At 45.0% G+C, this 12,159-nt stretch overlaps 1 protein-coding gene across 2 annotated transcripts in view; it reads right to left on the bottom strand.

Moving 5' to 3' along the window:
* The window catches only part of Dclk1 (doublecortin like kinase 1), a 281,860-nt gene extending 270,278 nt beyond the window's left edge, over positions 1 to 11,582 (bottom strand). For both annotated transcript variants that reach the window (XM_028763452.1, XM_028763453.1), the window contains exons 1-2: positions 11,461 to 11,582; positions 6,748 to 7,143 (exon numbers count right to left, since the gene is read on the bottom strand). In XM_028763452.1, coding sequence (XP_028619285.1) covers positions 6,748 to 7,123 — 376 coding nt within the window. In that variant the 5' untranslated portion in view covers positions 7,124 to 7,143; positions 11,461 to 11,582. The remainder of the gene's footprint in view (positions 1 to 6,747; positions 7,144 to 11,460) is intronic.
* Positions 11,583 to 12,159: the final 577 nt, after the last annotated feature.

Raw genomic sequence — 12,159 nt, 5'->3', positions numbered from 1 at the left:
GGGGAGGGGAGGGGAGGGGAGGAGAGAGGAGAGGAGAGTGAGCAGAAGAGTAGAGGCCAGCCATGACCACGTGGAAAGAGGGGGAAAGGCAAGGGGCAGAGGGAACCTGCAGGCAAGGGAGTAAGGGGAGCAAGAGAGAGAGGGGGGGGGAGGGGGCAGGCAGCCCCTTTTATAGTGGGCAGGCCTACCTGGCTGTTGCCAGGTAACTGTGGAGGTGGAGTTTAGACAGAATACTAACACCGAGAAGCACCTAAAGAAATGTTCAACATCCTTAGTCATCAGGGAAATGCAACTCAAAACAACCCTGAGATTCCACCTCATACCAGTCAGAATGGCTAAGATCAAAAACTCAGGTGGCAGCAGATGCTGGCAAGGATGTGGAGAAAGAAGAATACTCCTCCATTGTTGGTGGGATTGCAAGCTGGTACAACCACTCTGGAAATCAGTCTGGTGGTTCCTCAGAAAATTGGACACAGTATTACCTGAGGACTCAACTATACCACTCCTGGGCATATACCCAAAAGATTCTTTAACATATAACAAGGACACATGCTCCATTACATTCATAGCAGCCTTAATTATAATAGCCAGTAGCTAGAAAGAACCCAGATGTCCTTCAACAGAGAAATGGATACAGAAAAATGTGGCACATTTATACAATGGAATACTACTCAGCTATTAAAAACAATGACTTCATGAAATTCTTAGACAAATGGATGGAACTAAAAAATTTCATCCTGAGTGAGGTAACCCAATCACAAAAGAACACATATGGTACGCACTCACTGATAAGTGGATATTAGCCCAAAAGCTCAGAATACCCAAGATATAATTCACAGACCACATGAAGCTCAAGAAGGAAGACCAAAGTTTGGGTGCTTTGGTCCTTCTTAGAAAGGGGAACAAACTACGCACGGGAGCAAATATGGAGTCAAAGTGTGGAGCAGATACTGAAGGAAAGGCCATCCAAAGACTGCCCCACCTGGGGATCCATCCCATACACAGTCACCAAACCCAGACACTATTGTGGATTTGAAGACGTGCATGCTGACAGGAATCTGATATAGCTGTCTCCAAAGGCTCTGCTAGAGCCTGACAAATACAGAGGCTGATGCTCACAGCCAACGATTAGACTCACCACAGGGTCCTGAATGGAGGGGTTAGAGAAAGGACTGAAGGAGCTGAAGGGGTTTGCAAACCCATAGGAAAAACAATAATATCAACCAACCAGAACCTCCAGAGCTCCCAGGGATTAAACCACTAACCAAAGTGTACACATGGAGGGTCCCATGGCTCAAGCTGCATATGTAGCAGTGGATGGCCTTGTTGGGCATCAATGGGAGGAGGGGCCCTTGGTTCTGTGAAGGCTCGATGCCCTGGTGTAGAGGAATTCAAGGGTGGGAAGGAGGGAGAGGGTGGATAGGGAAACACCCTCATAGAAGCAGGGGAATGGGGGATTGGATAGGAGGCTTCCAGGGGGACTGGGAAAGGGGATAACATTTGAAAGATAAATTGAAAAAAATCTAATAAAAATAAATTTTAAAAAATTCACCTTAAGTGGCTAACTCTGGGTAAGACTTGTGTCAGAACATTTCTCTGAAATAAGACCCTCAGGATGATGTAAAGTTAATTCTGTGGAATCCTTACATTAAACACTCAATACAAAACTGAGCTTCAGATGGACATTCTGCAAGCTAATAGAACAGTATTCAAAACTTAAGAATTGTCACTGCTTGACAGAGGTAACAGACATGGCAGCTGAATACAATGCCTGGTTGTATAACAACAACAAACTTCCCAGTCACTGTGGGGAAACTGATGGGATTCAGCTCCTGTGTCACTGTATCCTGTGCCTCTGCACAATGTATTAGGTTGCAGACATTCCATTATGGAAGCTGGTCAAGGCATCCATCTTGTGATATTTCTGTGAGACCAAGTGAATTTCTACATGAAATATTTGTAATTTATACAAATGATTTGATTTAAAAAGTAAAATCTAGTCCTCTATTTCATGTGCTATATCAATATTCTCTCAATTAAAAATGCTTCAGTGAAAATACAAGAAGAAAGTAAGGAGAAATAACTTTTTGACCTCAGAGCACACAGCACACAGCAGGCATGAAAATAAAGCCATAAATTGAAAGACTCGCATATTTAATTATATAATTTTTGTATAAATTTGCATGATGGAAAACACAATCCACAAAGTCACTGGATTAAGACGAATATAGAAAAAGCTCATTCATTATAACAAAAGAATGATACTTTAAAAAGTAGATCCTGTCAGTAAAGATGATGCCAATGTGGCAGAAAAATACAAAAGTTACAAAGCAAAAAGCATAGAAAAATATAAAAATGCCCCTTAAACACATGAAATGATGGAAATTAAAACCACAGTAGGATAGAAGTGTTCTCTTGATGGGTTGGCAAATGGCAAACCATATGATAGCATTGCCTCCTTGAAGGTGGCAGGGGTGTAAACTGGAACCACCATGGTGAATGAGAATTCTCCAATACTCTTCTACCTTCACCCAGCCGTTTCCTAAGTGTATCCTAAAAATAACTGGTAACATGAATAGACAACAAATCCAAGTGTGCTCACTGCCAGCATATTTGTTAACAGAAAGTGGTTGCACATATCCTAAAACCTCACCAAGAGCAGGCTGGGTAAATGAATTAAGGTCTATTCCTACGAGGGATGCTGTGCAGTAAACAGAGAGGACATACTTGCTCTGAATGTTACTCATAGGGAATGGCCTCCAAGGTAACAATGTTAAGTGAAAAGCAAGGTGCAGAACCAGACAAACACAGAATTACGTTACATGTACCGTTGATTACATGTAGATTGTAATTTGTTGGCAACACCAAGGAACAACTTGCTTCTGGGACTTTTATGGAAAGCCTGCTTTAGACTTTACAGACATTAAGTTTTAAATTTTTGACATGTCAGAGAGAGAGAGAGAGAGAGAGAGAGAGAGAGAGAGAGAGAGAGAGAGAGAGAGGTCAAATGAAAGTAAATGGGCTACAGAAAGAGAAGAAGCTACACCAAGTTAGAAAGAAATCCATGCCGAGAGTCAGGCACTCGGAAGTCAAGACAGAAGAGAACTCACTTAATTGTCGGGTGAAATTCAGTTCATTGGACAGAGCCTTTCTAGAGTTCTGGAGTTAGGCAACTTCTGAAAAGACCAGTGAGAGGCCAAGACAACAGTGGGAAGGGAGAAAGAGGCAGATTCCACTGTTTCTAACAGAGCTGACCTGATATGCACCCCACTTACTGATATCCAGGAACTAGATATCTGTGTCATTTGCACCCTGAGAAGGAAAGGTTCTGACCTCTAATGCCCACCTCACAGACAGGAAGACAGGGGAGGAATCAGCCAGCCATTGCTCAGGATCCTGCTGCATCTCCTAAGAGTTTGAAGGATTTGGGTGTGGTACTCTAATTCATCTGCAACAGCTGTATCCCTAAAGTAGAATTGAAATGGCTCAAAACTGGAAAAGGAGGCCACACCCAAGGTGAGCCACCGCAGGGACAAGGCTACAGGACAGCTGTCCTTAATGAGCACCATGATTTGTGAAAACATTCCAAGACCATATTCGAAGCAAATCCTTGAGAATGTCACCTTTAACACACTCTTAAGCACACATGTGTTAGCATGCCCGCATGTATACATGCCGATACAGACATATATTCACTCATTTGCACAAACACACACTCACTTGTTACATAATTTGAGTTCAGAACTGCTCTATCAGTGTGCCTCAAGCATGCTTATGCATAATGATCAGAGTCTAATAATAAAACGGAAAGTGCCCTGTAGCATTTATAAATAAAGCCCACATTTGTCATAGTTACTTGGAATTTTTAGCCCAAGATCAAGTGAGAAGAACAAACTAAAAAAATAATTGCAAGCCAAACACACTTGTCATTGCATTGACTAAAGAGGTTTAAAACTCCAACACTGTCGTACTTGGAGGGGAAATGGAAAGCTGATATCATGAACTGATGTTCCCATAAATTAGTATGTAAAGTGAGGGACGTGGGTCTCATGAGGATGAAGCAACATCTTGCATTTTAATGGGCTAAGCAAAAATGTAGTAGACAAGAAAGCAAATATCAATGAATTTCCAGCTATTTAAACACTAAGTGCAGCTGCATGCTAATTGTCAGTATTATGAAATAGAAAAAAAAAGAGTTTTAACTGGAAATTTAAAAAAAAAAAGTAGACTCACACATGCACCAAAGATAACATTCAACCAGAAAAAAAGATGTATTAAAAAGAAAAAGTTTAAATGATTTTTAACATCAGAATATTCCATCAGCAATCACTTTATGTTCGGGGAGAACAGCATTGAGAGAGAATCAAAAGATGACTTTGGGAGCTTGTAAAGTTAGCTCGTGGTTAAGAGCACCTGATGCTCTTCCAGAGGACCCAAGTTCAGTTCCCAGCACCCACATGGTGTCTCACAAAACATTCATACATATAAAATAAATGTTTTAAAAAGATGACTGTGTGTCTGAGATCAGCAGTTTCCAGTTTTAGAATTAAGTGAATCATAAAAACACTTGTAAAAACAAAAACATTTGTCTTTTAACAAATAGTAGAGCAAAAACTATTTCATTGAGATCCACTATCAGGGGTAGGAATAGTGGTTTCTAAATAAACTTGTACTAGAATGTCTGCCTTCCCAGTACATCAGAAGACAACATATTGAAACAAATACAAAGGTGTCTTTTGTAGGAGCTAAAGTCACACATCTTAGCACCTGCCTTGCTGGGTTCAAATTTTGCCTCTACCACTTCCTGCTGTGCAATTTTGCCCTCTCAGGATCACTGTGAAAACCACAGGGACTCACACACTCAACAGGGCTCCGAGGGCTGAACACACACTTAGTCGCTTCAGCCATTATAACTGTCTTCAACCAAGACAACAATAGCTTGGAGCAGGCATTATATTCTGGTAAAATGAACAGGAGAGTGAGGAGAAGTGCTGACCAGCCATGCCATTGCTAGGAAGGCAGCACCAGCACCAGCCTCTTCCCAGGACCACTCTTTGATCAATGGGAATGGCGAGTGTAGACCAATTTTGAGTGGAAAAAGCAGAAGTAGCCCTGCCTTCAAGATGTCACACAGGTGGCTCTAGGATAGAAAGAGGCATCAATCCCCAGCTATCTGAGGTCATGCTGTGATCTGAGCATGTTTTTCTACAACACCATTACCCCACATGGGATGCCTTGTCCACTGGTCAGACACCTGACTCATCTGATCTTGCTACAGAGCCCTTGGGAAACACTACCACATGTTTTACTTTCCCTTGTATTTACCAAGGTCATATAAAGGACGTGGCACAAAAATCAAAGTTGACACAAAGAGGCTTCATGCCACTCTTTCCCTTTAATTTGCTGGAAGTACTAGACCTCTGAATAGAAGGGAAAGAGCCAAGGCTACAGGCGTCTTGGCAGGGCGACAGGCCACCAAAGAGATGTGAATTCCCGAAAAGTAAACACACAAAGCTCAGGCTGCTCAGCACCGGCTACAGTCCAGGCCCACTGTGCCTGGACTGGCACTCCTGCCAAGGGACCAGGGGAAAGCAGTGGGTGGGGGGAAATCACACACAAGCTCCAGCCAGCTATAGAGGAAGACAAGGGGGCCCTGCCTGTGTGCAGCCATGCGACTGTAAACCTGGACTCCAATCCAGCAGGATAGGATGCTCCCTGCTACCTATACAAGCCCAAGACACAGCTGGACAGTGAGGCCCAGCCAAGTCCTGCAGGAAGAGAGATGAAATCAGAGTGACATTAGGCTATATGCATTATGACAGCTGTGTCACCGACTTCGTCTTCGCCTTCAAAACACAAGCTCAGGAAGACTTTTCCAATGGAAGTTTTAGGGATGCCCAACACCAGTTACTGCACCCAAAGTCATTAAAATAGTTGTGATTCCTATGGCAGAGAAAGACTTCATGCTGTGTTCAAATGATGATGAGTCAAGGCAAACATGAACAAAAGGAAGGCAATGTATCATTTACAAGGAACCAAGGCTTGTCCCTGGAATAAAACTGTCCCGTTTTCACATTTAAATATCCACAACAGATTATCTGTTAGCATGAACTGAATTTTAAAATAATACAAACGGATTAATTTCCTCCTGTTCTTGAATGCCCCAGGAAGGCAATAACCCTCCCCAAGAGGCACTCAGTGGTAAGAATTGTCAGACAACCCCATTTTTAATCCAGTGGTCACCACTAACTTACTGTACAACCATAGACATATTATTTGAGTTTTCTGATCTCAAGTCCCCAATGATAAAATGAGTGGTTTTTTTGTTTTTGTTTTTAATCTTCCCAAATTCACTCTCTACTCTAAAATTTCATATCCTTGGTTCAAATCTCAAATTTGAACCATCCTTGTTCAAATTTGGACATTATGGTCCAAATCTCAGTTGGAGCCTAGAAACACCCCTGAACTCTGAGCTACACAACTAAAGACACAAAAGTGAGCTTTTACTATGAGCAGGATGTGGGTCTGAGAAAGCAGACAGAACACTCTGAGATTTGATACCTTTTCCTTCTGCCTGCCATATTTAAGGGCTACTGTCTGAATACCATTTACTTTCTTTTCATTTTTACAGAACAGGAAATTTAAACATGCTAGACAGTATAGGCACCTAGCCTTGGACTGAAAGACAAGTGACCCTCAGTGACCCTTAGTTGTCTGCAGGGTCCCCAGAGGTTCTCGAAGGCTTACCTTCTACCAGCTGATCCAGGCTGGAGATCTTCTTGAGTCCATCTATGGTATAGATGGTTCTCACCCCCTGGGGCAAATTCACATTATCCGAGAGAGTTCGGGTCAAATCAGCCAGCAGGGCCTCGAAGGATCTGAAGCGGTCTGGGGAGATGGCATACACAATTCCTTTGAAGTAGCGGTCGCCATTTCTGTAGAATCGAACCTTCTTGGCTTTCTTCTCAGAGCTGAGCGTCTGCAGTGTGCGGGTGCGGTAGAAGCTGCAGTGGGCGCTGTGTGTGGGGCTGGGCAGGCCATTCACACGGGACCCCCTGCTGTACCTCTGCGCCTTGTCTCGTTCATCAAAATGCTCCAACTCCATATCTCTGCCGAATGACATGACTGGCTTGCGTATGGAATCTGCGAGTCCCAGAAAGAAAGACAGACGGGTTACGTGAAGATCGTGGGTTGAGAGACTCTGAGAGCAGCTGAGTTTAAACACTGGTAATGTATTTGGGTTGTGGAGTGGGAGAGAATGAGGAGGAGGAGGAGAAGAAGAAGCAAGGATCGGAAAAAACAGATCTCAGTGGTAACGGCCTATTACTCAACCACAGTTAGATTATCCGCAACTCCCACTATTGCCTGCCTGTCATCCCTCAGGCTGCAGTCACATCCTCTCAAGGTCTCACCCTCCCTATTTATAGATAGAGAAACTGAGGCCTAGAATACTTTCTCTTAAATTTCCCGAAGTAATATTGTTGAAAGATATTTCAACCGAAAACCCCTCTACCCCCACACCCTAGCCTTTGCCTGACTATAGTGCTCACTATGAACTGTGCCCGGGTAGCTTGCCAATCCAGAAGCAGAGACTTCACATACTAAGTAAGAGGGCGGCAGGATGAGGAATGGAGGGAAGTGAGAGGATCAGATTGTAGACGCTTTAATATGTGTGAGCTTCCGTGGACAGGTGGAAAGAAAATTAGATCAATCTGGAGGTTCTGGGCACTTCTAAGAAAGACTTTGAACATAAACATGTATCCCATATGCTAAAATGTGATTTCATCTCAACCCTTTGGTTGTGCTTAGTAATAAAATGAGATAAAAAGAGAAGATGACAAAAAGATGGTCGGGGAGAAAGAGAGAAAGGGTGAGATGCAGGAAGGGAAGGAAAGGAGGTAGAAGGGAAAAAAGATGTGGTTAAGACTGGTGAACACGCCTGACCTGGTGCCAACTGTCTACCCTGAGAAATCTGCTTGATCGGCACCTGTAAGACTCAGTTACAAACAGGAGTAAGAATGGTAGATACTCCATCGTGCAGATTCTCTACCAATACAAATAACTCTTGCATACGAGAAGTATTGATTTATTTACAGAAAATGTGCCTTCAATGCCTGACCTTGGCACAGAGATAACCAGGCAAAACAGAATCATCTACTACCCCTTTTTGTGAGGAAGGCATCTTCTTATTGGATAAGCCCACTCTTGCTGGAAGAAATATCAGTGTTTCAACACAACCTGGAAAGTTGGAAAGCCTCCATCAAAAGGGTACATTTTTCATGTTAAAATTTCAGGCACACTGAAACAGACTATATGTGAGGTAGAAATCTGAAAGAAGAACTAAACTTCCTGCTACTTCCCAAGTCACTGATGTGAAGTTCAACCCAAACTCAACAAACTGTCTGCTTCTTCTTGTGCTTTTCATTCACCTTCAGCAAACTGACCCCTGAACCATTCAGAGGGAGACAGAGTAAAGTTTGCTTATCAGTTGAAAAGTCAATTTAACTTAAGATTTGTATAAACTGAGCATGATGGGCCATCCTCAGCCACAAATAGTAAGTTCAAGGCCAACCTGGGCTACACAAGGCCCTGTCTCAAAAAGCTTTAACTTAATAGTTACTTATCTAAAACTTACAATAAGAAAATTCACACATGAAATCACAGAGAACTTGTAGAACCATTCCAGAAATGAATCAAGTGAAAGGAACCAATACTGATGACTCGACAGTTCAATGATCGGCTATCTGAGAAAAGACAGAACCCTTATCTAAAACTCACATAGCTCCAACAAGGCAGCTAGACTCATCAAAGCAAGGTCTGGGAAATGGGATTTACCCAGAGTCTCCAAGACACAACGGAAGGAGTTGGATTTTCAAGTTTGATTTATCGGGATTCCAAAGTTAGTGTTCTTGCTCCCTGACCCTGTGACACTAGGTTCTGTTCTTATGAGAAACATGAGTTTTGAAGCCACCACAGCTGTCTAGACTTTGTACTGGACACCTCTCTTCTGTTGTTAAGTCCACTGAGAGGCCTGAGAGCACAGAGGAAGCATAGTATAATCTAAACTCTTAGTTTGAGCTCAGAGTGCCTTCACTTCAAGCAGAAAAACTGTCTCTCATGCCTCATAAATAATCAATTGTAACCCCAATTCTGCATCTTTAAAAGATACTAGCTGTGAAGTGGTTTTGTTGGTTTTTAAGTAAATAACTTTAAAATAGTCACCACTGGGACCAGTCCTGTGGGTATTAGCTGTGTGACAGAACCAAAGTTCTGCTCTGATATTGGTATCTGTTCCTACTTTGTTCATATGTTTGTTAAGTAGTCGGTCTTCAAAAAGGTTGAGTGAGGAAGGGGGTGTGGAAGATTGTGATGTTATCCTCACACACTAAGCTTGTCAGAATTGTAACAGTAAATGCTATGGTGACTTTTGATTGTGTTTGTTTCCTTTTTCAAAGCACTGGCCAATTCTTCCATTCCCAGGGGCTTCCTCCCAAGTTGATTTAAGCAAGAAGGAAATAAAGAGAAACCTAGCAAAGAGTGGCACAGTTATGTGACAAGAGATGGATGACATCAAGTTCCAAGGGTCTTCAGTGGGTCACAATTGGCAAAAGCCAAAAAAGTCTTGGCAGCGGTTCGAACTGGGAATGCTTTTGGGACCAAGAATCCACACTAAACGTTTGAAGATCTACTTAAAACAGAAGGGTTTGTTCGCTTTTGTCACAAGTTCACCCAGGGCAGGCATTGCATCTCCTACTTCCAACCAGTGAGCAGGCAGTGATGGTACCAGCATGGCAGAACTATGCTCAGAGTGAAATAGCTCTCAGAGCCACAGCTTCTGCCAAATGAAAGCCAAGACCCACCATGCGCACTTTAGTCTTCTGGAAATCATGTGTGGAATGGAAACAGGTGCCCTCCCCTCGCCTCTGCCGGCTCAGCTTTCAGAGTCTTAGTCATACATGTGAACTAAGAACTCTAGGAGAAAATTCTCCCGGCTTCCACAGGTTCACACTTCCTACAGAGGAAGCTACCTAGAACACACTTGGCCAGTATTCAGAGTCTGGGTGGCTAGAAGCCTCTGGATACAAGTGTAGGCACCAAGAAGGTGCTCCGAGCCCTCAGCCACAGAGACTACAAATGTGCGTGGAGAAGGGCATAGACTCCTTCTATAAATATTACAAAGCCGGAAAAAGCAGCGTTGCTCGTTGTGGCATTTCTCACCATTCTGAGGAATATCTATATTCACCTTTCTGTGAATGAGCTCCCATTTCAGCAATTTAGAAACACACACACACACACACACACACACACACATCTAGCATAAATCCTAGCTATCACATCTGGAAATCCCAAGGCGTTATTTTAGCAGTTGGATTAGGATTCAGGTGGATAGAGAGGCATGGAATAAAAGACGTGCATGTGTATCTCCTGAGTGCATGCACCACCCCAAGCCAGCATATCACAGGATGTGCGAGCATCTTTTAAATTTCCTAACATATAACCTCTCTTGAAATCCCTCAATTGAAATTGATAACCTGCATTCATGAAACATTCTATACCTAAAATGCTGCCCTACTTTCCTTTCCCATTGAAAGGTGATATATTTAGGAACAGTCATGACACGGTCCCCACCCCACCCCCCACCTCTGTGCCCCCTTCGGAACACCCTGCAGTGTGGCAGCTGAGCACGCGTGCACAGTAACCTGGGCACACATTCACAGCTGCAATCAGAAAGGGAGCCCTGTTTGAATGAAACCTTCTTGTTGCTTCTCTCACCCACAAGGATTTCCTTGCCAAATCCAGTGGCGATGCCTCACAAACCTGGTTTTCCAAAGCAGCCTCTTTTGTGGGGCAATGCGGCGCTGTGTGTGCGCTCCCTCTAGGAGGAAAATGTCTTTTCCTCTCTGCATGCTTTTAGCACTGCAGGTATTAATTTGTACACGAGGCTGTCTGGCTGTCCCCAGAGGAACTTAAGACCATGCAAAAAGGTACTTGCAACGCCTACACTGCAGCCCCCATCACCAGGCACATGCCACCCTCCTGGGCACTAGGGAAAGCATCCACACAATAAGAGGCCAGGCCCAGCCACTCCTTCCTTGCCCACTTGGTCCTAGCTCCACAGCCAGTCCTGACAATGACAAGCTCCTCTCCCAACTCCTCCGCGGCTCTCTATCTCCAACAACAAGGCGATGCAAAGCCTGGAGGGCCCAGCCCGCCAGACTCCCTATTTAAAGCCGGTGGCACCAGACAAAAGAGGTAGGAGCCAGCAGCCCTAGGGCCGCGGGCACACAACGCCTCCTGGCCGGACCAAACTAGCCAGCCCAGGGCAGCCGTCTTTCGAGGAACGGCGGGCGGGGCGGCTGCCGCCCAGTGGGGTCCACCCTGGCCAGGGTTCCCAGGGCTGCGGTCAGACGGCACCACGGGGCCTGCCCGCACCTTCCCCAGCCCAGGCAAAGCACGCACCGGTCGCGGGTGGAGGCTGGGTAGTCTGTAGCCGGCTGCTGGAGCTGTCCTCGCCGGGCTGGGCGCGGCTGGGGCTGCGGAGCACGAGCGTCTGGAAGCTGCGGCCGCTAGTGCACGGATGCGCTGGAGCTAGTCCTCATTGAAATGCGGTTCTCCGCTCAGCCTCACTCCAGCCTCTCTCCCGAGGAGGGCGGTGGCGCGCAAGCTTTTCTTGTGTCTCACTCGCTCACATGCCCTCCCTTCTCCCTCCTTCTCCTGCTCCGCCCTCCGCCCTCCTTGGCAGGGCGCGCCCACCGTGGCTGAGTCCAGGGTCCACCCTCCTCTGGCCAGGCTTCTGGCTGCAATGATCTTGATGGTCTGAATTGCCTGGACATCCCTCCCCTCCAAACCCTCCCCAGTCCATAGAAGGACTTGCCAGAGGATGGGAGCAGATTGGAGGGTGGCTCAGGGAACTGAGAAAGAATATGGACAGAGATGGATCTGAAGCAGTCATGTCCTGGGCAGAGAGGTGGCCCAGTATTAAGATTGCCTTCCTCAAAGGAGACCAGAGGAACTCACCTCCAATAACCACCCCCACCCTATATCTTTTAATTTGGCATCATGGTTTGACACACCCTTCCCAGGAATTGGGAAGCCAGCGGGATTGCCCTTCAAAATTGCTTTTTCTGAACTGTCCTGAGGGACCAGTTCTGGACCCTT

This window comes from Grammomys surdaster, unplaced genomic scaffold (assembly GCF_004785775.1).
Source record: "Grammomys surdaster isolate TR1022 unplaced genomic scaffold, NIH_TR_1.0 139, whole genome shotgun sequence".
NCBI lineage: Eukaryota > Metazoa > Chordata > Mammalia > Rodentia > Muridae > Grammomys > Grammomys surdaster.
Note: the sequence above shows the minus strand (reverse complement) of the source record. Positions and strands in the feature narration are given on the sequence as shown.